Here is a 24,509-nt window from a genome sequence, read left to right as displayed (position 1 = left end):
GTCCCAAAGCAGGAAAGACTTATTCTGCCCGGAAAAGTGCCTCGCCCATGTGAATCGAGTTTAGTAAAAAGGTACGAGATATTTTTAGATTTTGATGGCCACGTCACATCTTGCTCATTTTTTTTAAAAAAGAAGGAAATGCTGAATGAATATCCCTTTGGACAAACATTTATTTCAACTTGCCACCTCAAGTGGCCTTTGATTACTCAGCCGGGGTCTTCTCACATTTTCAGCATAGGCAAAGACTCCCCTCTCTAAGTTTCAGAATGGAGAAAGTGTCTCTTCCCAAACTTTGCCTAAATGTGGCAATGTGTCATTTCTTTTTCTCTTCCCAAATTAGAACATAATTGCATATGGCAGATTGCACAGCCACATCACAAATATTCCCAGTGGGAGTCCTAGTCTATGTTAGCATTTGACTGGCAAACTGCTGATGGGAAACAATTCCCTAGAGACAGACCAGTGACTACTATAATATTGTGGGGAAGTGAATGGAGCAAGGTTGTTATCTAGTCTTAGGAATGGTGGGTTAGTGGCCCAGTTTAGTTTCATAGAGCATACTCCTTCTGTCTCCACAAATTTAATGCCAATCTTCTCTTTAGGTTTATCTTGTTATCGTTTATGTACTGTTCTAAAATGATAGTCTGAGGGTTCCATGCATGCCGCATTAAAGAAAGTGAGAACAAAAGCCATCAGCAGCCTCTGTTCCTCTTAGAAGGAAGGCTGAAGCTGCCCTCCCCATTCAGGCCAGTGTCAAACTGTTGCAGTTTATTTGCAAATCTAAAGATGGACTTCAGCCAGATGCTTTGGCCATTTATTGAAAATAATCAGGTTAAAATCAGGATCAATGCAAATGCACCAGAGGATTAATGGGTCAATTAACTATGTGTATGCCTGGTAAACACCAGCATGTGAGGTTAATCTGCTCTTAGAATGAAAGGAGTCTGGTGAATTAGCTCCTCAGTGATTAATTGATCTACTCCCTAACTAGAAATCAACTGAAGGATACAAACTAAGATTCACTGTCTTCCACACTGAAGTGGATAGTTAAAGTTGAAAGCCATCCAGAAAATGAAAAATCTAATAAAATGAGAGGGAAGACTAGACTGTGCCTTTTTCACAAGTACATTTCTTTTCTACAGGAGTAACACTGGAAATGGATTTGAATTCGATGACATGACATCACTGGATTGTTCTATTCAAAGTATGAAACTTTTGCCTGAAGATATCACAATATCAACAGAGTACCCCGATCCAGACAAAAGATCCCACCGGCTCCAGTCAGATTCGATCTTTACAGCTTCTAAATCTCAGCCACTGTTGGATAACTATACTAGTATTCCCACGGACCTATATGACTGCAATCTAATTGATTCATTTGATAATATTTTAATGACTCAGCTACCACAAAGGTGGGCTCCTGAGAACAATTTCAAAGATGCATTTAAAGACATGTCACCTGAGGTAGGTTTAATGGAAATAGCAATCCAAATATTTCCTAAAGTAATTGATTATGAAAATGACTCAAATTGAGCAATGTTGTAATATGTGTTAAGACCCAAGTGACTAATTATATCAATTATTGTGTGTCAATGGGTTGTGTGATAAAGCAGTTGTATAATTCAGGTTCAGGCCTGTGTTTCTACTCTTGACATGATTTTGATCTTGATTTGGTAATTGTGAGGGGATATAACAGTCGAGGTCATTAATCTTCCCTGTTCACACACACCATCCCTGATGGTTGTCTAGAATATACTTTGATAGCAGCTCTGAAGTGAATCATCAGGCAGCTTTCAGCTAAGTGATGATGAAGTATGAAGAAACATATTGTCTGACAAAATAGCTTCAAAGAAAAGATTAAAATAAAAGATTACAGTTAAGGAATTAACTAAGAAAGCAGTAGTGAAGCAGACGTGGAGCACTATTGTTGTATTGCTATAGTGAAGGAGGGACAGACAAGGAAGTTGATGGTAGCAGAAGAGGTTTGAATGATTCTGGAGTTTTGCTTGACCATCTTTTCAGTCCAATGAGGTATTTATGCAGAAATAATGTCTATCCAAATCTACTTGTGAAATTATAGCCAATGGTAACGAGTCAGTCCTGACTATAACGCTCGCAGGAAGTGACCAACTTGAATTGTTTAACTAAAACTGAAGACGGAAATTAGTATAAAGTTGCCAATAAAAGATTTTGAAGAAAACTTTAATTTTTGAATCTGAATGTAGCAAAAAGGGAATCTGCTACACGGCTGAATAAGAATTTGAAAGCTGTCTTTATAAACTGAAGTTATTTTTTCTATCTATGCTAATTAATTTATTCAGCTATATAGCTCCTATCCCTTAGTATTTAACTTAAAGTGCTCTTAATTGGTTTTAGACATTTTTATAAAACCGAATCTAAATCGCAATTAAAGCAATCAAGACTCCAACATGCAAACTAATCACTTGTTCAGGCCTTCAACACATTGATGTTGATGTGATCAAATCAGAGCCACTGTATTTTGATGCTAAGCAAGACTGTCTGTAATTTCAACCACTACATCAGGAAAAACTTTCGCTGAGGCATGAAGGGATTATTTTACTATTTTCATGTCAACAACCCTTAGGCTATCAACATCCTAGGGTTCCCATTGGCCAGAAACCGAACTAGCCAAATAAATACTTTATCTACAAGTGCAGGCCAAAGGCAAGGAATCCTGCAGAACGTAACTCACTTCTTAACTCCTTAAAGACCGTCCACCATTTACAAGGCACAAGTCGAGAGTATGATAGAATACTGTCCACTTGCCTGGATGAGTGCAGCTTCAACAACACTCAGTTTTGTACCATATCCATAAACATTCACTCCTTCCAACACTGATACATAATAGTAGCAGCAGTGCGCACTATTAACAAGATACTAAGCAGAGATTTACCAAGGTTCCTAAGACAGCACCTCCAAACTCAACTCCATTACCATCGAAAAGAACTAGTGCCTCAGATACATGGGAACACCACCAAGCATCTCACCATTCTAACTTGGAAGTATATCGCTGTTGCTTCAGTGCGACTGTTTCTATATCTGGAACTCCTGCCTAACAGCTTTCTGGGTTTACCTGCAGCACATGGATTGTAGCAGTTCAAGAAGACAGCTCACTGTCACCTTGTCAAGGGGAACTAGGGATGGGCAATAAACACTGGACCAGTCAACAAAGCCAAAAGTGTGGTGCTGGAAAAGCGCAGCAGGTCAGTCAACATCCAAGGAGCAGGAAAATTGATATTTTGGACATAAGCCCTTCAGCAGGGATTCATGAAGGGCTTATGCCCAAAACATCGATTCTCCTGCTCCTCAGATGCTGCCTGACCTGCTGTGCTTTTCCAGCACTACACTCTTGACTCTGATCTCCAGCATCTGCAGTCCTCACTTGCTCCCAGTCAACAAAGCCCACATCCCATGCATGAATAATAAAACTAATTATTTATGGGGTTACATTTTTTTGAGCTCTCTTCATGTGTTATCACAGTTGTGTTGAGAGGCAGAACTATAATAATGAAACCTGAAATTTTCTTCCACAACATCTCACTTCCAACGAGGAACACGGGATACTAATGAGGAGTCAGAACCCTAGCAAACTGCTTCACTTCATCCTAAATGAGACCTGTGGTAACATTTGGTTTGTTGCCCCTGGATCAAATAATTCAACACAGCCTTTTGAACGAATCTGGGACATTCCTAATTTGGTTGCTTCACTTACACACTGCTCAGTGGCAGTATTTATAGCATAGTTTGATGTTTAACAATGGAGCTATCTCCATAACTACACTGCCACAGAATTTAATCCTCAACCAAAATCAGCTATATTCCAAAACATGATTTTACTTAATTTAGGAACATGCTTTTCTCAATGGATAAGCTTACTGGTGTTAGCCAAAACGTTAAGAGCAATCTATGAAATACTGGGAACAGGCTCTTCTATGTTTAAATCTACCTGCTGGACATTGACAAGAGATAATATTAGGTTTTTTGGCTCAATTGCACTGCATATGGACAGATTTTACTAAAATGAATAGAAAAGCCTGAAACAGGACAGTGAGAATCTTGAAGAAATAATACAAATGTAACTAACTGAATAATTTTTTCCATTTTGTTATATAGGCCTTCCTTAATGATTTGATAAAACCATCCTGTGTCGAGGAAAATGTTACGCATGATAAACTGAGGTAGGTATACCCACCAGAATTTGTACCATTAGGTAAAGTAATTTACAGAATTGCATTTTCCAATTTTTTAATGAAAACACAACACTTAAGGTGTGATGAAAAGACACAAAATTTATGTTTAAATCCTCTTGAGACAATATTTTCATAAGCACAAAAGCATTTTTATGAAACAAATGATGCTCTCATTTAAAAAAAAACTGATATAGCAAACAGAATGCTGAATCTCCTTCAGTTTCATACAGTGTAGAATCCCCTCTAATTACAGAAAAGATCCAGGAAGCAATTTCTCGCACAAAATGGAAAATAACCTAAATAACATATGTAACATATCTATCAGAACTGATGTGGAAATTCAGTTAAATTCAAGACAAGATGCCAATTTAAGAAGTTCTAAAAAATGAATCTTAATCCTTCCTTTGGGATTCATTTATTATTTACAAGCAAAATATATTACAATTCCGGGCATAGTTTAACTGGGACTAATTGGAGTTGACATAATTTCCTCAATGGAAACTGTAGAGTACAATTTTAAAATATCAACAATGATTAGTAAAGGTTTCTCATTTTCTAAGTTTCTACATCACAGATGTAAAATCATAAGTCTGCTTTTTTTTAGAAAATGCGATGGAGATATTATTCTGATTTTGTGTTGTCAGACAGAAATTCAGGTTTGAAGCTTACAGAAAGAATGAGGTCATTCAACCCCTCAGACTTTTGCTGACACATATTTAAATTGTCAAAAGGTTACCCATGCATTGCCAGATTTAGATTAGATTAGGTTAGATTATTTACAGTGTGGAAACAGGCCCTTCGGCCCAACAAGTCCACACCGACCCTCCGAAGAGCAACTCACCCAGACCCATTCCCCTACATTTACCCCTTCACCTAACACTAAGGGCAATTTAGCCTGGCCAATTCACCTAACCTGCACATTTTTGGACTGTGGAAGGAAGTTGGAGCAAACCCATGCAGCCAATGTGCAAACTCCAAACAAACAGTTGCCTGAGGCAGGAATTGAACCCGGGTCTCTGGTGCTGTGAGCCACCATGCCGCCCATGAATGTAAATGTTCTGATGTAAAATGCCACAGAAAGGAAGGATAAATTTGGAAAATTAGCTCTTATTTGTTCAAAGAAAAAGCAAAATTTTCAGCGTTAGTGTATTCAGACTTTCTTCCCTCATTTTTTAAGGGTGGATTTTGAATATATGCTTGAAGCACCTAAATCTGTCAACCAGAAACCAGGAGAGGAATCGATGGGTTACCTCAACAAGGGACAGTTTTACCCCATCACCTTGAAAGCTATGCACAGTGACAAGTGTCTGCAATCATCCTCAACCAAAGTTCGAGTAAGATATTTTGGATTTCTCACCTTAGCTTTATTAAACTAGAGTTCCTTTTACACAGTTAGCGAAATTTGCTGCTCAGCTGGTGTGCTTTCTTACCCACTTGATCTCCTAGCAATATTTTAAATTGGTGATATGGTTTGTTAACATGGACACCAGATGTGTTGTTTGCAATAGAGCCTGTCGTGCTGAACTTGCCAATATGTTCTCCTCAGCCATTTCTATCCTTTAATTGCAAACTACAAACTAGAAGAAATGGGTCTCTCATCAGTCAGTGTTAAGATAGACACACCATCACCCTGAGTTTCAGGAATGTGTGGTTTAGACATATATCCATATCAAAGGTACAGTCTCATGGGGAAGGAAAAGTTTACCAAACCTTGGTACTTGCTGGCAAATGCAGAATGTTATGTTGCACGTAAGAACCCTCCCCACCTCCACCAAGTAAGTCTTCAGGATTAATTGCAAACAGGCAGGTTAAGTGCTTCTCCATCTATCAAGTGCCACATCTGGTGCTGTCAGTCAATCAGAGACTGGTGAATATTGTGAGCTGCAGAGGATTGTTGAAATAACTCCACAGAGGTTGGTATCCCATCACCAAGTCACCCTTTATTTACACATGGAGTGTCTGTGATGCTGATCCAGCTCCCTTAGAGCCAGCTGTCAGAGTGATCAGGATGTCTGACAATCCTGTTCTTTTTTTTTCTTTTTTCTTTTTCTTTTTTTTTCCCTTTTTAACTCCCACACTACCACCTAATTGTGGTAGTGCTTATTTTTTTTCCCAGCACCCATGGTATGTGTGTGCAGGTGTGAGACACAAGCTGAACAAATCTTTATTCAATTTCCAACAATTCTGTTCTTTTTTTTCTTCTTTTTTTTCTTTTTTTTTCTTTTTAACAGTGAAGGGGACCTCTTGTTTATTTTTTTTATATATCAAAACAGTGAAGGAGAGGGACATTTCTGTTTATTTATTTTTATTTCTCCTGGGCTCTACATTCCTCCTTTTTTTCCCACACTACCACCTAACTGTGGTAGTGCTTATATTTTCCCCAGCACCCATGGTGTGTGTGTGCAGGTGTGAGACACAGTGAGAGACACAAAGTGCATGAATCTTTATTCAATTTCCACCACCAGGAAGATATGAAAAACACCCAAGTGGCCAGTGACAAGCACTGCCCTTCAAACCAAAGGGCAATGCTGTGTGATCAAAACAGTGCAGGGGAGGATAGGGGCTAAATCAAAATAGAGTTGAAAGGGGAAATAATGCACCCCACTCCCTGTGGCGCCCACCTCTCCCTGAACAACTCCAGAGTGTTGGTGGACACCGCGTGCTCCTTCTCCAAAGACACCCGGGCTCTAACGTAACCGCGGAAGAGGGGCAGGCAGTCGGACCTAACGACCCCTTCCACGGCCCGCTGCCTGGACCTGTTGATGGCCAGTTTGGCCAGGCCCAGGAGCAGACCCACGAGGAGGTCTTCGGACCTGCCCTCCCTCCTCCGTACCGGGTGCCCGAAGATCAGGAGCGTGGGACTGAAGTGCAACCAAAAGCAGAGGAGAAGGTTTTTAAGAAAATCAAAAAGGGAGTGCAAACGCCCACACCCAATATATACATGGTCCATGGACTCCACAGCGCCACAGAACAAGCAGTTGGGCAACAATCCTGTTCTTTTTTTTTCTTAGGGTAGGGATTAAATCAAAATAGAGTCTCGTGTTTATATATTTTTTAATATTTTTTTCCCCGCACCCATGGTGTGTGTGTGCTGGTGTGAAACAATCCTGTTCTTTTTTTTCTTTTAAACCCCCGCCTAAGTGCGGTAGTGCTTATTTTTTCACGTGGAGAAATGATGCACTCCACTCCCTGGTCCACGGACTCCACAGCGCCACAGAACAAGCAGTTGGGCAACAATCCTGTTTTTTTTCTTAGGGTAGGGATTAAATCAAAATAGAGTCTCGTGTTTATATTTTTTTATATATTTTTTCCCCCGCACCCATGGTGTGTGTGTGCAGGTGTGAAACAATCCTGTTCTTGTCTGTCAGTCAGGGGTCCCTGATTGGAGCTGTTAATCTGGTCCAATCAGGGATTTCAGATTCTATGAGGTCCACCTGTCTCACCCAATTACAATCACTACTCTTATCCGAGGCCTAGGCTGCTCTGTCCTGGAGATTAGGCCTAGAGAAAAGTAAGTGCTTTATTTTGGGGGAAGTCACAGAATGAGAAACGCAGGAGAGAATGTTAAGAGTCAAGAGTGTGGAATTTTACAATCAGCCTCTGCTCTATTCATGCTCCCAACTATTCCCAGACTGGGGCAAATGTAATCCCTTCACTCTAATTTATCAGGCTGGTCTTCACCAGGAAGGCAGTCATTTCTCTCACCTCCCAGGATGCCAGGTAATTGTCAGATTGTGGGAAAGTGGGGTATATCAGAAGACAATAACTAAGAGCCAGGTTCTAGGGCCCTTGGGGCATATAATGCTGGGGTTGTGTGGTGGAGTTTCTGTGAGCTGTTTACAGACTCGGGTGACAGGGAGGGAGGGTGTGTTAGGGCAGAAACAGCACTGGAACTGCACCAGGTAGTTGATCCAGTTATCACTTGAAGCTTGAGACCCTTAAGTGGTCATTAGTTAATCACTTAAGGGAATCGATTGGCAGGAGGTTGGGAAGGTTGTCCATGGATCTCATTCCACATCTTGATTGATGAGGTGAGGGGAAAGTTGGCAGGTGTCTGTCTGGTGCCAATCTGCGTGATTACTTGTCCTTTTTGCCACCTGTGCTGTCACTTCTAGGAAGAGGAAAGCATTGCCCACAAATTTGCATTTCCACTCGTTTTGTGAACAAAAGGAAGTTACCGAATTTAACCACAATTATAAAAGGAAGCATCTTCTAATGGAAAAAAAATTATGCAAATCCATCTTTTAAATCTGCACTGAGAAGTATGTGAAGAATTTAAGCTTCATCCTGATTTAAGAATCAAACAATATTTTTCATGTTATCTTGGAGAGCTTTTGAATGTTGGAAATATCTTTGGATGGAGTCAAGAAATCTTATTGGTTCTTGTTATTTAAGAACTTCTGAAACAGTCCATCATGTGCACTGTTGTTTTGGGGTATCCCTGTGTGAATTTATTACTAGGCTAACAGTAACTTATGTGTTCTCTTAAACTGAAAACTGCATTATACAGGATTAAAAGTGAGGGCTGAGAGCCTTTTTATCAGGATGCTAACTTAACTTTCACCTTCAGAAAGCAGAATGTGCAAATGTTGGGAAATCTTAAAAGTAAAAGCAGAAAATGTTGGAAGTGCTCAGTGGGCTAGTCAGTATTTGTGGAGAGAGCATGTGATGATTGGGTGGTTTCCTTCGCAGAAAAATATACCAAAATAATAATCAGATTATTTCCCCATAGGCATTGGACAGCTGCATTGTATTTAGTAACACATAAAGTTAAAAATCACGCAACACTATAACCTGGTGTTGTGTGATTTTTAACTTTGTCCACCCCAGTCCTTCACCGGCACTTCCACATCCTCGTAATGCATGTCAAAGGGGTGCTACTTTAAACTTTAAAGCTTAAACATTTGGATCCACACTTCATAATCCAAATGATAAACTGTAGGTTAGCATGTGAGATGTTCAGCCATCTGCTGCACACCCAGTGTTAGTTTGCCCTGAGAAAGTAATGACACAATAACAACTCAAAGTCAACAGTGAACATTCAGCGGTGATTAATTTATCCCTTTCGAACATGAACGGTCTGAGCTCATGCTCTTTCTGAATTGAAGAATGGCATGAACATCAAATGAAACTGGCTTTTCATATTTACAGAAGTTAAGACCTGGTTCACATGAACCATGTTTTCAGTCATTTATCATTCCATCATCAAGGCATTAACATCATTATTTACCAGGCTAAGTGTCAGCAGCATGAAAGCTGGAGTTAAACTAGGAAATTCATAATTGCTATTGATTTCAATGGGAACACAGCTACTAGCTTTTCACTTCCTCTGAGAGCACCCAGACAGAGTGGCTCAAAGATGCAGAGAACTTTGGTTTGGTTTAAATAGTGGCATTCAGTTTTGTGTACCATTCAAGAGCTTTTGTGATTTTGAAGTGTCATTACAAAAGTGCAAGTTTCTATGAAGTTCTAGGCCATTAATATGCATTTATTTCCAGCAAATGGTTCAGCAGGGATACAAATATACATACAGATCTTGTTTTTGTTTTTAGTGTAATGCATACATAGTTCCTAATGAATTGAAAATTATTAGGAAAAAAAGTACAAACTATTGAAAATTGCACAGCTGATCTATCAGGATTGGATTAGAACAAAAACAAGCTAAAATTTGGGCCAGCATTTTTAAGGTACTGATGCGTGATTAAATGTCCATATTACAGAGGAGGAAGTGCTGGATGTCTGAAACACATAAAAGTGGATAAGTCCCCAGGCCTGATCAGGTGTACCCTCGAACTCTGTGGGAAGCTAGGGAAGTGATTGCCGGGCCTCTTACTGAAATATTTGTGTCATCGATAGTCACAGGTGAGGTGCTGGAAGACTGGAGGTTGGCAAACGTGGTGCCACTGTTTAAGAAAGGTGGTAATGACAAGCCAGGGAACTATAGACCAGTGAGCCTGATGTCTGTGGTGGGCAAGTTGTTGGAGGGAATCCTGAGGGACAGGATGTGCATGTATTTGGAAAGGCAAGGGCTGATTAGGGATAGTCAACATAGAACATAGAACATTACAGTGCAGTACAGGCCCTTCGGTCCTCGATGATATGACAGGTCGGCACAACAATCTGATGCCCATCTAACCTACACTATTCCATGTACGGTCCATATGCTTGTCCAATGACGACTTAAATGTATTTAAAGTTGGCGAATCTACTACCATTGCAGGCAAAGCATTCCATACCCTTACTACTCTCTGAGTAAAGAAACTACCTCTGACATCTATCCTATATCCATCACCCCTCAATTTAACGTTGTGTCCCCTCGTGCTTGCCGTCACCATACTTGGTAAAAGGCTCTCCCTGTCCACCCTATCTAATCCTCTGATTATCTTATATGTGTCTATTAAGTCACCTCTCAACCTTCTTCTCTCCAATGAAAACAGCCTCAAGTCCCTCAGCCTTTCCTCGTAAGACCTTCCCTCCATACCAGGCAACATCCTAGTAAATCTCCTCTGCACCCTTTCCAAAGCTTCCACATCCTTCTTATAATGCTGTGGCCAGAACTGTACACAGTACTCCAAGTGCGGCTGCACCAGAGTTTTGTACAGCTGTAGCATAACCTCATGGTTCCGGAACTCGATCCCTCTATTAATAAAAGCTAAAACACTGCATGCCTTCTTAACAACCCTGTCAATCTGGGTGGCAACATGGCTTTATGTGTGAGAAACCATGTCTCACAAACTCGATTGAGTTTTTTGAAGAAGTAAAAAAAGAGGTTTGATGAGGGCTGAGCGGTTGACGTGATCTATATGGACTTCAGTAAGGCGTTCGATAAGGCTCCCCATGGGAGACTGGTGAGCAAGTTTGGATCTCCTGGAATACAGGGAGAACTCGCCATTTGGATACAGAACTGGCTCAAATGTAGAAGACAGAGGGTGGTGGTGGAGGGTTGTTTTTCAGACTGGAGACCTGTGACCAGTGGAGTACCACGAGGATCAGTGCTGGGTCCATTATTTTTCATCATTTATATAAATGATTTGGATGTAAGCATAAGAGGTCCAGTTAGTAAGTTTGCTGATGACATCAAAATTGGAAGTGTAATGGACAGCAAAGAAGATTCGCGCAGCAGGTCGGGCAGCATCCAAGGAGCAGGAGAATCGGCGTTTCGGGTATGAGCCCTTCTTCAGGCTCATGCCCGAAACGTTGATTCTCCTGCTACTTGGATGCTGCCTGACCTGCTGCGCTTTTCCAGCAACACATCTTTCAGCTCTGATCTCCAGCATCTGCAGTCCTCACTTTCTCAGATTACAATGGGATCTTGATCAGATGGGCCAATGGACTGAGAAATGGCAGATGGAGTTTAATTTAGATAAATGTGAGGTGCTGCATTTTGGGAAAGCAAATCTTAGAAGGACTTATACACTTAATAGTAAGGTTCTAGGGAGTGCTGCTGAACAAAGAGACCTTGGAGTGCAGGTTCATAGCTCCTTGAAAGCGGAGTCACAGGTAGATAGGATAGTGAAGAAAGCTTTTGGTATGCTTTCCTTTATTGGTCAGAATATTGAGTACAGGAGTTGGGAGGTCAAGTTGCAGCTGTACAGGACATTGGTTAGGCCACTGTTGGAATATTGCATGCAATTCTGATCTCCTTCCTAGCGAAAAGATGCTGTGAAACTTGAAAGGGTTCAGAAAAGATTTACAAGGATGTTGCCAGGGTTGGAGGATTTGAGCTATAGGGAGAGGCTGAATAGGTTAGGGCTGTTTTCCCTGGAGCGTAGGAGGCTGAGAGGTGACCTTATTGAGGTTTATAAAATCATGAGAGGCAAGGATAGGATAAATAGACAAAGTCTTTTCCCTGGGGTCGGGGAGTCCAGAACTTGAGGGCATAGGTTTTGGGTGAGAGGGGAAAGATATAAAAGAGACTTAAAGGGCAACTTTTTCACACAGAGGGTGGTACGTGTATGGAATGAGCTGCCGGAGGAAGTGGTGGAGGCTGGTAGAATTGCAATATTTAAAAGGCATCTGAATGGGTATATGAATAGGAAGGGTTTGGAGGGATACGGGCTGGGTGCTGACAGGTGGGACTAGATTGGGTTGGGATATCTGATCGACATGGACGGGTTGCACCGAAGGGTCTGTTTCTGTGTTGTACACCTGTATGACTCTATGACTCTATGATTTGCCCATGCATCTGAAAAAATGATGCCTCCTGGACCTTGAAGTTTTATATTTGCTCGTCTGACTCTCAAAGACTTCAATCATGACAAGCTGTTTGCCTTTATTGACACAACTATTCCTGTGTCATGATTAAATTCTGTTTTTAATCTTGTACCTTCAAGTTGATGGTCAAGAATCTGTTCTGAGTTCCTTTGACCTCCCTCTGCAATGTTGTCTTGACCTTTTACCGTGTATGTTTAACCTCTTGAATTTTCTCATTGTTGCATGATGTAACCAATTGTGAACAGTTTAGACTTCCTCATCTAAGGAAAGATATATTGCCATTGGAGGCAGTACAGTGAAGGTTCAGTAGGTTGATCCTGGGTATGGAGAGATTTTTTTATGAGGAGAAGTCGCATTGGTTGAGCCTGTACTCATTGGAATTTAGAAGTATGAGAGGTGACCTTATTCAAACAGATAAGATTTTTTGGGACATTGACAAACGAGATGTAGAAACTTGTGGTCTGTTATGGGAGAGTCTAGGAGCAGAGGATATAATCTCAGATTAAGGGGTTGGCCACTTAACACACAGAAGAGGAGGAATTCCTTCTCTTGGAGAGTGTTGAATCTGTGGAATTATTTACTACAGACAGCTATGGAGGCTGTTTCATTCAATATGTTCAAGGGAGAGATAGACAGATTTTTAATTAGCAAGGGGAACAATTGTTATAAAGAAAAGGCAGGAAATTGAGATTGTAAATTATAGATTAGTTATGACTGCTGAGAGACACGATTGGCTGAATGGCTTCCTACTTATGGTCATATGATTTATATTTCTCGATAAATTTTCCTTTTGCAGGAACTCTTCTTTGTTTGTGAGGTGATAAGGGGCTGTTAACTGGCAATATTTTCTAAACTTACCCAGATGGCCACATTCATAGCATATAGCTCCACTTACTGGGCATTTGTTGTAATTCTATTTGGAACCTCATCTTGAACAACACAGCATGATCAATGGTGTTGATTCCCTCTCTGTTGACATTTTTTTTGAGCAAATTGAATCTCATCTGACCATTTCACTCAAAGCCCTGGTGTTCCCTGGCAGTACTGCCCTGTTTGGAGTCTGATTTCAGCCTGCATTGTGAATTGGATTTTGTTTTCTGAAGTTAAATCTTCCATAGACAGTAGAAAGTCTGATACTTTATTATTCCTCACACTGACTACTATTCAACCTAAAATCAAATCATCCATCAAAGCTTTGGATTAGCAACATGCTGTTGATGATGTAAATGCACTTAAGGGGCTTTGATTATTCTTCCAAAACTCTGAGGATGTTGATGAAATCTCACCCAATCCATCATTCAATGTTTGTATATATGTACCTATGGTTTCTTTGAAGAGAGGTAATACTGAGTGGTGTTTTCGCTTGACAATTAATCCAGAAACTCAACTAATGTTCTGGGGACTTAGGTTCGAATCTGCCATGGTCCATGGTGAAATTTAAATTCAATGAATATCTGGAATTAGGAGACTCATGGTAACCATGAAACCTTTGCCAAGAAAAACCCATCTGGTTCACTAATTTTCTTAGGGAAGGAAACAGCCCAAATCTGGTCTGCCCTTCATGTGACTCCAGATCCACAGCAATGTGATTGACACTTAACTACTCTTTGGGCAGTTAGAGATTGGGAATAAATACTGACCTGGCTATCACTGCCCTCATCCTGTGAATAAATATTTTTTTAAAAATCTGCCTAATAGCACCTTCATTCCTTATGCATTTTTTTTCTTTACATCACTGCACCCTTCCTGATGGGCACACAAATAAATATTAGCATGTATTCACTTGTAAAAGGGTTCCTAAGTGACTCATGTTTCAGTTGTGTTTTAGAATGTGGATGAACAAGTGACAATTTTCAATGTGTTCTTTTATTGGCACAGGAGGTTGTTATTGTTTGCTTAATGAATTAGTTTTCACATCTGTTACATTGAAATCTCCATCTAAATAATTTCTATTTATTAAACAAGATCAAATCGAGAATGCTAGAAATAGTTAACTGGATATTACTTGCCGAGCGAAAGTAAAGCCATTAATATTTCAGTATAAACCCTTCATCGAACAAGTGATGTTTTCATTTTACATTTCCAACATTTACATTTGATTTTCTGTTTCATAACACTTTTATGGAGCAATTGTGTTGTTTGATGAATTCAAAGGCAATTTTGATTCTGTGTTCCAAGATAAACTTTGAGAGCCTGAGCTTAGGATTTGCGCCCACCTCTGTCCTTCCTGCTGACTTCACCAAAGACTGGGGTGAGCAAAACCAAATCTTATTAGCAAGGGATAAGTGGACACAAACCGATATTGGCCTTGCACTCAGGCATCTCCAGCACCAGACCCTGACCTTGTCCACCTCTCCTCCCTGTATTTGAGGTAGTCAATCTGATTCTTTTTCAAAGCCATGTTAAGATTAGATTAGATTGTTGTCGGTACTGTGGCTCAGTGGTTAGCACTGCTGCCTCACAGCGCCAGAGACCCGCCTCAGGCGACTGACTGTGTGGAGTTTGCACGTTCTCCCCGTGTCTGCGTGGGTTTCCTCCGGGTGCTCCGGTTTCCTCCCACAGTCGAAAAATGTGCAGGTTAGGTGAATTGGCCATGCTAAATTGCCTGTAGTGTTAGGTGCATGGGGTAAATGTAGGGGAATGGGTCTGGGTGGGTTGCGCTTCGGTGGGTCAGTGTGGACTTGTTGGGCTGAAGGGCCTGTTTCCACACTGTAAGTAATCTAATCTAATCTAAAAAAAAGGTGAAGGATCCTAGCAGTCACCCACCACAGAGAAGCAATGATGAATTTCAGCCTCTTGACCTTTCTGCCTAAACTGATATAAAGCAAACTGGCAGAACAGTGAACTCACAGCCAATAATGTTCCCTGGTCAGCTCATTTCAGGAACTATTGATGGCTCTTTCTGCAAGAACCCTAGAGATTCAGGAAAATCTATCAAGTAGATTAAATTGAAAGGGATGTGTTACAATAACAATGGAGAGATAATATAAAACCATGGGTACTACTGTAGAGGATGTGTAGGAGTACAGAGACCGGGCTAGGTACTGTATGTGTAAAGGTGGCAGGAAAGGTAGAGGAAGTAATAATAAAACATACAGAATCCTAAGTTTTATTAATAGTGACATAGAATACAATAGCAGGGAGGTTATGCTGAACATTTATAACACATTAGTGAGACCTCAGATGGAGTGTACTGTACAGTTTTGGGAGCCACACTTTGAGAAGAATGTGAGCACATTGGAGTAAGTGCAGCATGAATGGCAACTCGATGAAAAACTTCAGTTATGAGTTGGACAACCACCTGATGAAGGATCAGCACTCCGAAAGCTAGTGCTTCCAAATAAACCCGTTGGACTATAACCTGGTGTTGTGTGATTTTTAACTTCAGTTACAAGGATAGATTAGAGAAGTTAGGGCTTGTTCTTCTTGGGAAGGAGAGTTGATTGAAGTTTTCAAAATCTTGGGAGTCCTGGACAAAATAGATAGGTAGAAACTGTTCCTGTTTGTGGATAGCTCAAGAACGAGAGGGCACATATTTAAAGTCATTAACAAAGAAGTAAATGTGATGTGAGAAGAAACCTTTTCATGCAGTGAGTGGTTCAGGTGTGAGATGTGCTGCCTGGAAGTGTGGGCGTTGGGTACAATCAAAGCAATCAGAATGGGTTTAGATGATTACTTAAATGTTGCTCAGGATTACGCATAAAACCTAAAGTTATGATGCTTATTCAGAGAGCTGCTGTAGACATAATGGGCTAAATGGCTTGCTTCTGCACAATAACACAGCATGGTGGCTCAGTGGTTAGCACTGCTGTCTCACAGCGCCAGTGACCCAGGTTCGACTCTAGCCTCGGGTGACTGTCTGTGTGAGTTTGCACGTTCTCCCTGCGTCTGCGTGGATTTCCTCTGGGTGCTCTGGTTTCCTCCCACAGTCCAAAGATGTGTAGGTCAGGTGAATTGGCCATGTTAAATTGCCCATAGTGTTTTGGGATGTGTAGGTTAGGTGTGTTGGTCTGGGGTAAATTTAGGATAATATGGTAGAGGAATGGGTCTGGGTGGGTTTCTCGCTGGAGGGTCGGTGTGGACTTGTTGGGCCAAATGGCCTGTATTCACACTGTAGGGATTCAATGGTCTATGGGCAATTTCTGATTCTGTGATAAATAGCTACTTATGGAGAGAGAAAAGAAACAATGTGTTGGTTTTATAAAGTTAAAAATCACACACACCAGGTTATAGTCAAACAGGTTTAATTGGAAGCACACTAGCTTTCAGAGCGTTGCTCCTTCATCAGGTGAAAGCTAGTGTGCTTCCAATTAAACCTGTTGGACTATAACCTGGTGTTGTGTGATTTTTAACTTTGTACACCCCAGTCCAACACCGGCATCTCCAAATCTTGGTTTTTATAAAGCTTCAATGTTCAATTTAATTGTTTGTCAACTTGGGAAACATGATGCAGTTGGGGGGGTGGGAGAGAGGGGGAGCGTTGGAATGGAACATGGTGGGAGGCAGGCAGTGGGTAAGAGCAGGAGAAACAACATGAAAAAGTACAAAAGGAGGATGTGAAACAGCTTTGGTGGCCAAATGACTGAATGGTACTGTGGCCGCATACCTATTGTTTGATAGCTGAGAGAGGAGAGCAGTGCACTTTTCCTTCCAGCATGTGGTGTGCAACCTTGGATGATGTGTCATGCAGTCTTGGGCTATTTACTGTGTTTCTCATTTTGTGTTCTATGCTGTCAAGCCCTCGCAACTGTACAGCTTTCTCATTGCAGTCGAACAAGATTTGTGTTCACTTGAAACCCAAGGCACAATTATACCTTAAGAGCTTCACACCGTGAATCACTGTAAAACAAGCAGTCCATCGTTCTACAAGTGCTTCCTTGACATCAGAAGCATAATCACAACCTGTAGAGAGACATCACTTGATATGTTCAAGCAGCTGCTTTAACGTTTGCAGAGTTGTATAATTGAACAATAGCACATTAGTACAATGTGCCTCATGTGGTTCAGATCTCCCTTGGATTGTTTCTCCACAATTCCTTCTAATCCTGAGGCTGTATGGAAAGCAGGATTTCCCAAAGGGAAGGCCAACCCTTCAGTGGAGTTTACATTGAGAGTCAAATTCCCTTCAGTGATTGGTCGTGAAAAAATAAATACGTTAAAGCAGTACAAAAATTATATCCAAATTGTCCCTGAAGCTAATGTAACTCATTAAATGGACAAAACAAGTAATAGTGAAAATGCAGCACTGTTTAATATATGCAAAGTTTTGGGAAGTGAATTGTTAAATATTCCCATTGAAATGTACCTTTAGCAATAGCATTTCAGAAACAACTCTCAAACAATCTCAAATGGGAGGCACTGCTGTGTTTGCTGTGGTTTTGAACCTTTAGTAAGATCAGCGTGATATTGTTGAGCAGTGCAGCCTGGTCAGAAAGCAGTCATTCTTAGGCCACTTCAAGACTTATCTGGTGGAATTCAATTGTCTCCACCTGAGCTGAGTTTGATAGAGCATGGGGTGGGTGTGGGGACTGTGCCACCTTCCTATTTCTGACAGCTGGGACAGCTTGTGGGCAGACTTCCGGTCCTGCTGCCAATAGAGCCTCCTGATTGGGCAATTAATGGTGGTGACTCACTGGTTGGGTATCCCAAAAAGCAAGTCGTGTCAGGGTTGCTTGCTATTTTCCTGGATTTGGGAGGGTGGGCATACGTATGTTCCTTATTGTTAGGCACTTCCCTACCAAGTGTAAAGGTGACCCGAGAGTCACTTCTCTGCCCTTGATGCCAACCTCCCCCTCTCCACACCTAGCCATACTCTCCTCCATGACCCCCACTTTGCTGTCCTCATGTGGAAGTATGAGTTCTCCGTGATCCCAAGTGTGTGATTGGATGTATTATTAGCAACAGCCAGCATTGCCCAGTGGCACTGCTGAGCAATGTACACTGATTGGCCTGCGGCTCTTGGGGTGGGATTTCTGCACCTACGGTCTTTGATCCTGAGGAATGCCTGCTGCTGCCCAGTTAAGAGGTTGATTGGTGGGCATTCTGGAAAGGAGATAATGGTGGCAGGGTGGTTTCTCACCAGCTCTTCAGTCAGTAGGTGAGACTCTGGTCATCTCAATTAAATTCCAGCTTTCATTCCTCCTGAATTAAAAGGATTGTGTAGACAGTCACTTGAATTGTATTAATGTTAAGGCCCAAATTATTTCCGTTCATTTCTTTCCAATTCGTATGTGATAATAGTGTGATGTAACACTTTGCAGTCTATTTATAAATAATGAGCAATTTACAGATTCATATATAATTTTGAAAATATTCATCCCAGCATGCCACTTTATCACTTAATTATTTAAATAGGTTTGGTATTCCAGTCAGTGTCGACACTAACAAATGACAACTTCACAATCTGTCCTATCGATATTTCTTGACGATGTGTTACAAGGAAGCGTATAATAACTAAATGGATAATCATTGATCAATAACTGCATTCTCTCATGTAGAGTATGATCATGGCTGTTTTTGACAATGCAAAGACTCCGGAGGACCAAGTGAAGTATTGGAAACACTGGCATTCCCGACAACATACAGTTAAGCAACGGGTCATTGATTTTGGTAAGAAATTGGTGCCATCGTGACCTAAGCACACTCAATCAATGCATTTTATTTTTCAATTCCTTTTGTTTTCCAGCTTTAATTTGGGCTGAGCATTTATACCAATCTATACAGTGCATAATATTTAATATCAGTTGTCATTAATTTTTATTGATGTGTTCAAAATCCATTTTACACGTGATCCATTCAACATCCTTACAGCAAGGATTCCATTATATTAGTTCTTGAATAGGTCAATTGATGAAGTCAAATGCACAGGGAAATTTTTAGAATACTTAATCATGTAAAACAGTCATAGCTCTTAGATTTAAAGTGAATACTATAATTGGTGATTATGTCTTTTGTCACATAAAGAACAGAATGATACCTCAGCTAAACATGTGCCAAGAGTGTTAGAGATGTCAGTGCTGTTGAGGAAAAAAAGTTCTCCAAGGTGACAATACTCAACCTTACAAAGTCAAATGAGCTAAATAATCAGAACAATCTCCTGACATGAATTGGGCCTCATATCAACAGCATGATAGGTTGGGGCCACTTAAAGGTTAGGACAAGAAATATGAAGCCCATGTGGAGCCTAATAATCAGTGCAATGTAATGAGCTGAATAGTTTGTTTCTTGGCTGTAAATGCAAAGTCATACAATGCAACAATGAAGTTGACTAACAGGGGTACCAAAGATTATTGGGGTAGGCAAGAATATAGAGTTGAGCCCACAATCAAATCAGTTGTAATCTCATTAAATGTTGAAACAGGCTTGAGGGACTGAGTGACCTATTCCTTCTCCTAACGTGTGTGTTGTATGGAGCTTAATGGCTGTGCTTGGTGAGATGGTTTGCTTGTTCCACTCACCTGTTAGAAATGAACCTTGTACCCCTGACTTTAGGAAGAACAAAGTCAATTCCGAGATCACCAACCAAGAGGTCAATACTGGGTATCTGTTGAAATCCCCACACAAAAAGCTCAAACAAAGAAATTTAAAACTAACCTCAATCACTTTTGGGCTTATCAAAACCAAAAGATTCCTTACATGATCAGTTCCAATATTAGTGGACAGTTTTCCTGAAGGGTTAGAGGATGCAAGAGGCCCTATGTTCTTCAACAGGTAAAGGAAGGCTTTTATATAAAACTAAGGAAGGGTACAGCACCATAGAAGTTCATTCAGATCACATCTGTCAAAGCTTTTTCTTGATTAAATTAAAATGAATTTCACTGTCTGGGTTTCAAGCACCCAGCATAATTTTAAGTTTTATACAGGTGGAGTAAAAACAATATCTTGGAAATATATTATTATGGAGAGTTGGGGCTAGATTCACCTGCACAGTAGCAATGGAAAAGGATGGAGACTTTGGGCAGTGAGACCCTAGTACCTCGACTACATTTCCCTTCCCTTCTCTCCCCCACAGTGTCTACCACTGAGTGCTCCTCCCCTGTTTGCCCCATATAAATAATAGCAGGAGGGAGGGCCCAGGATTCCAATGGATAATCTAGTAATCCATGCATGTTTCTGCCACCTATCATGCCTGCCCCAAAACTGGTGGAAGTAGGCCCAGGGATTTGATCTTCAGGCTCTCCTGCTCCTTATCCTGTCTGTGGTCTCTTCTGGTGTTGCATTGGCAGTCCAACTACGAGGTTCTAGCAGCCAGGGGATAGCGAGATAAGTCTTGGAGGTGGAATTCCATCAGAAATATGGTGTCCGTCAGGAAACTGGGCCAGAGTGATGCTGGTGTATGGGAAATGCCATCTCAGCAAAATGAAATCACTAGGAAGACAGTGCTGACATTACTCTCAAAGGATTGTTTTGTTCACCATTACATACATGACATGGCTGATTTTCTGTCCATTTGTTTTTATAGCAGATTACAAAGAAAGCAACAACACAATCAACTGTGTGGAAGAAGTGGCATTTAATGCTCTGTCTTTCATCTGGGATTCCAACAAGGAAGCAAAGGTAAAACAGATGTATGAGATTTGATAGGCTAACCCGAGTCACCAATGATATTCATAAAATGATAATAGTAATTTGATTTAACAGAACCAATATGTCATTGCTTTGAACAAGATATTACCCAAAGCGTACAGTCTACCGTCCATATCTACCACACTGTCTGGCTCTAGATTTATGCAATCGGTCACATTTCCAAACCTCCATCTGAGATATGATATGTATATTTCACTTGCTTCTACTCATTTGCCTCAATGTTGCATTCAGAAAACAGCAATAAATCAATGTCACCATTATATGAGGTTACCAGGAATGAAAGTAGAAGCTCAGTCAATCTAGAGAGTTTTAAAAAAATCTTTTTAGTCACAACAGTTCAGAAATCTGTCCCAGAAATTAGATCAACCAAATTTCTCAAAATGGCTTCCCGAAAATATTTTACCCATGGTATATATGCATCAAAAATGTAGCTACTTAAGCCTCAAAAAATGAAGTATTGCATACTTACTTAATAATCCATGCTTCTGAAATGATGTTTTGATGTTAATTATTTTCAATAATGTTTTTTCATAAGATTCCAACTTTCTCCACAGCCTGCTTTTGGTCTAAATGTCTGCCTCAAAGCTGTTACCCTGCTAACTGAAAAGTGTTATTAACTACACCTTTGCATACAAGTTCCCACAGTTTGTGTGCACATTCAGAATTGCTCTGTCTGCATCAATATGATTTACTATTGATAATTTGAAGTGCTCTTGTTTTATGTTAGAACATGATCTTGGAGTTATGGTATTTAAGGGAATGTTTGCAGCGTGTTGCACTGTTGTCTGATGCACCCACTCTCACAAATCTATCTCCCTGCCACCCGTCTTCTCTCCCCCCCACACTTTTACCACTGTATCACACTGCCTTTTCCTTCCACCAAAAACCTCAATATTCTCAGTCCAGGGGTCACAGCAATACTCAAACATCAAATGGGGTAACAATGGGAAAAAAATGTTTTGGAAAGCAGTAATGTAGGCATCACTGACAAGGTCAACAGTTACTGCCTGTTCTTAGTTCTTCTGATATAATTGAATGGCTTGCAAGTCCAGGCCAGAGGCTAGTTAAGGTATGTCTATTGCCTGCCACTAATTAGCTGTGCCCTGAATGCTGCAGAGGTCCTACAGTAGGCTTACAAAGTTGTGAATAGAGTTGGACACTCTAAATTGTTAGCAGAAAGCCCCACTATTAACTTATGAAGGAACCAGCTGAAAATCTGGAGTTCTGTCCTACATAATTCCATCAGCAATAATCTGGAGCTAATTGTGTTTGGCTTTGAACAACTATAAATACCTCATGGAATTCCAAATATTGAAGACTGTTTTTACTGCCCTCCATTAATTTCATTTTTGTAAAGGCAATTTGTGATCATAATCAGTAAAATATGTTAATGGCAAGGACAACCACTCTGAACTCTCCCCCACTCTTCAGCTCTTGTCACCTGACTGTAATGAGTTAAGAATCTGAATAGATCTCTCAGATTCTTAGCTAATTATGGATGTGCATGTTACTAATAAGTTGGTGAGATCTGGTGGTACGGCTGATTACTTCATTCATTATTGTATGGCTGTTTGAGAAGTTACAGATAGATCAGTAATTATGAGTTAGATTTGTTCAGAATTCCTCGGACATAACTGTGTAATTTGTCATATCAATTTTGATACGGTAGACTTGTAATTGCACTGAAGTAGCTTGGCCAAAAGATCGACTATTTCATTCCTTTGACTTTTGACAAGTTTTAAGGCATAAACATGAGGACCCAGAGAGTTTCCTGCACTTAGTGCACTGAGTTTTTCCTTATTGTCATGTTGACCACGACAAACTGAATGATTGGCTCTGTGACTGTCAGCATTTCAGGAAGAGACTGTGTGTATGCCACTTTTGGAAGAAGCAATTATGTATGTACTTCAGCTTTGCCTCCTGAGCTCACCTTTTATTTAGAATGTGATTGTGAGTGACAATGTTCCTGGAGTTTCCTCTTCTATTTAGAAGCTTGACTCTTCACTATCATTGAAGATGTAATAGGGCTTAATTCACATCTTTATTCTATTTTCCTTATTATAACTATTATTATCAATACGAGTTGTGGCACTATTCAGCTATATCCAATAGCTAATGCTTGGCGGTGTTGCGTGTAATTAGCTTTGAGCTGTTGTTTCATTGTGTGGGTGCCTTATTTTAAGGTATCCATGGCATTATTCTTGGCGTGCCAATATGTGCTCGTTAATGAAGCAGGATTTACCACCTACTTTGATAGAGGAGTAGTATTCATGGATGTGCGAAATTAGATTGTGAGGGTATTCAAGTTGATGCTGTTGCTGTGGCCCAAACCTCATTGATGAATTGATTACTGGATTGTGAGAAATATTCTTAATCTGTCATGATAGACAATATTACTAGTGTGGAAACAATATCTTTTGTTGACACGGACAATGTGGTGTCATTCTTGTCAATGTCATGTGGAAACAATGAGATAGATAGGGTAGTGAGGACAGTTGAATTTCCACTGAAAGTATACTGAGAGATGACCACTCCCTCACTCCTTCTTAAAATATTTTTCACTTTCTGAGAGAACAGATGATGTTGAATCTTTTCTCTTCTGCATCTCGTTCAACTTAATAAAGCATGTATCTTCTAGAAATATTCAGATTGACATTGCGGTTACCCCAACACTTTGCCATCTACGTTTTCCCCATGTCTGTATGGGTTTCCTCCGGGTGCTCCGGCTTCCTCCCACAGTCCAAAGATGTGCAGGTCAGGTGAATTGGCTGTGCTAAATTGCCCATAGTGTTAGGTGCATTAGTCAGGGGTAAATGTGGGGAATGGGTCTGGGTGGGTTACTCTTCGGAGGGTCGGTGTGGACTTGTTGGGCTGAAGGGAATCGAACCTAATCTAAACTTAGTGAATAATAACTCTATTTGGGATCCATGATGAATTACTGACTTCATCTTGGTAGAGTGGTTATTGTATTCACTCCAAAATTTAGGTTTTGTGAAAGATTACAACCCATAGGGGCTACTTTGAAAAATAAATTAGCTGCTTTTTTAGTCAATTGACCTAAGTTCAATATTGAAGATTAGAATTAATAGTCATTGTGAATTGTGACAGCTACCTTCTTTCTGACAGTCATGCCTGTTATTGGAAATACAATGTCTTTGCCAGTTTTGACTGCAAAACCACCTTGAGGTTGATGGCCTTTTCTGGAATATGTCTCCAGTTTTGGTCACCCAGTTATAGAAAGGATATAATCAAGTTGGACAGGGTTCAGAAGAGATTTACCAGGATGTTGATGGATATGGAAGGTTTGAGTTATAAAGAAAGGTTGGATAAGCCTTTTCACTGGGATATTTTTCACTAGAACATAAGACGTGAAGAAGTGACCTAATAGAAGTTTACAAAATAATGAGAGGTGTAGATAGAGTTGATGGTAGCTGTCTTTTCCCCAAATTGGAGAATTTCAAGACCAGGGGCCACATTTTTAGGGTGAGAGGAGAAAGA

General features: G+C 40.5%; 1 protein-coding gene across 2 annotated transcripts in view; it reads left to right on the top strand.

The window, feature by feature from the left end:
• Positions 1 to 24,509, top strand: part of LOC140453575 (grainyhead-like protein 3 homolog) — a 102,139-nt gene that overhangs the window by 41,218 nt on the left and 36,412 nt on the right. For both annotated transcript variants that reach the window (XM_072548376.1, XM_072548377.1), the window contains 6 exons: positions 1 to 71; positions 1,143 to 1,464; positions 4,135 to 4,199; positions 5,389 to 5,545; positions 18,923 to 19,034; positions 20,887 to 20,981. In XM_072548376.1, coding sequence (XP_072404477.1) covers positions 1 to 71; positions 1,143 to 1,464; positions 4,135 to 4,199; positions 5,389 to 5,545; positions 18,923 to 19,034; positions 20,887 to 20,981 — 822 coding nt within the window. The remainder of the gene's footprint in view (positions 72 to 1,142; positions 1,465 to 4,134; positions 4,200 to 5,388; positions 5,546 to 18,922; positions 19,035 to 20,886; positions 20,982 to 24,509) is intronic.

The sequence above is a fragment of the Chiloscyllium punctatum genome, chromosome 27, assembly GCF_047496795.1.
Source record: "Chiloscyllium punctatum isolate Juve2018m chromosome 27, sChiPun1.3, whole genome shotgun sequence".
In the NCBI taxonomy this organism is placed as follows: Eukaryota; Metazoa; Chordata; class Chondrichthyes; order Orectolobiformes; family Hemiscylliidae; genus Chiloscyllium; species Chiloscyllium punctatum.
This window is presented reverse-complemented; position numbering and strand designations above follow the sequence as displayed.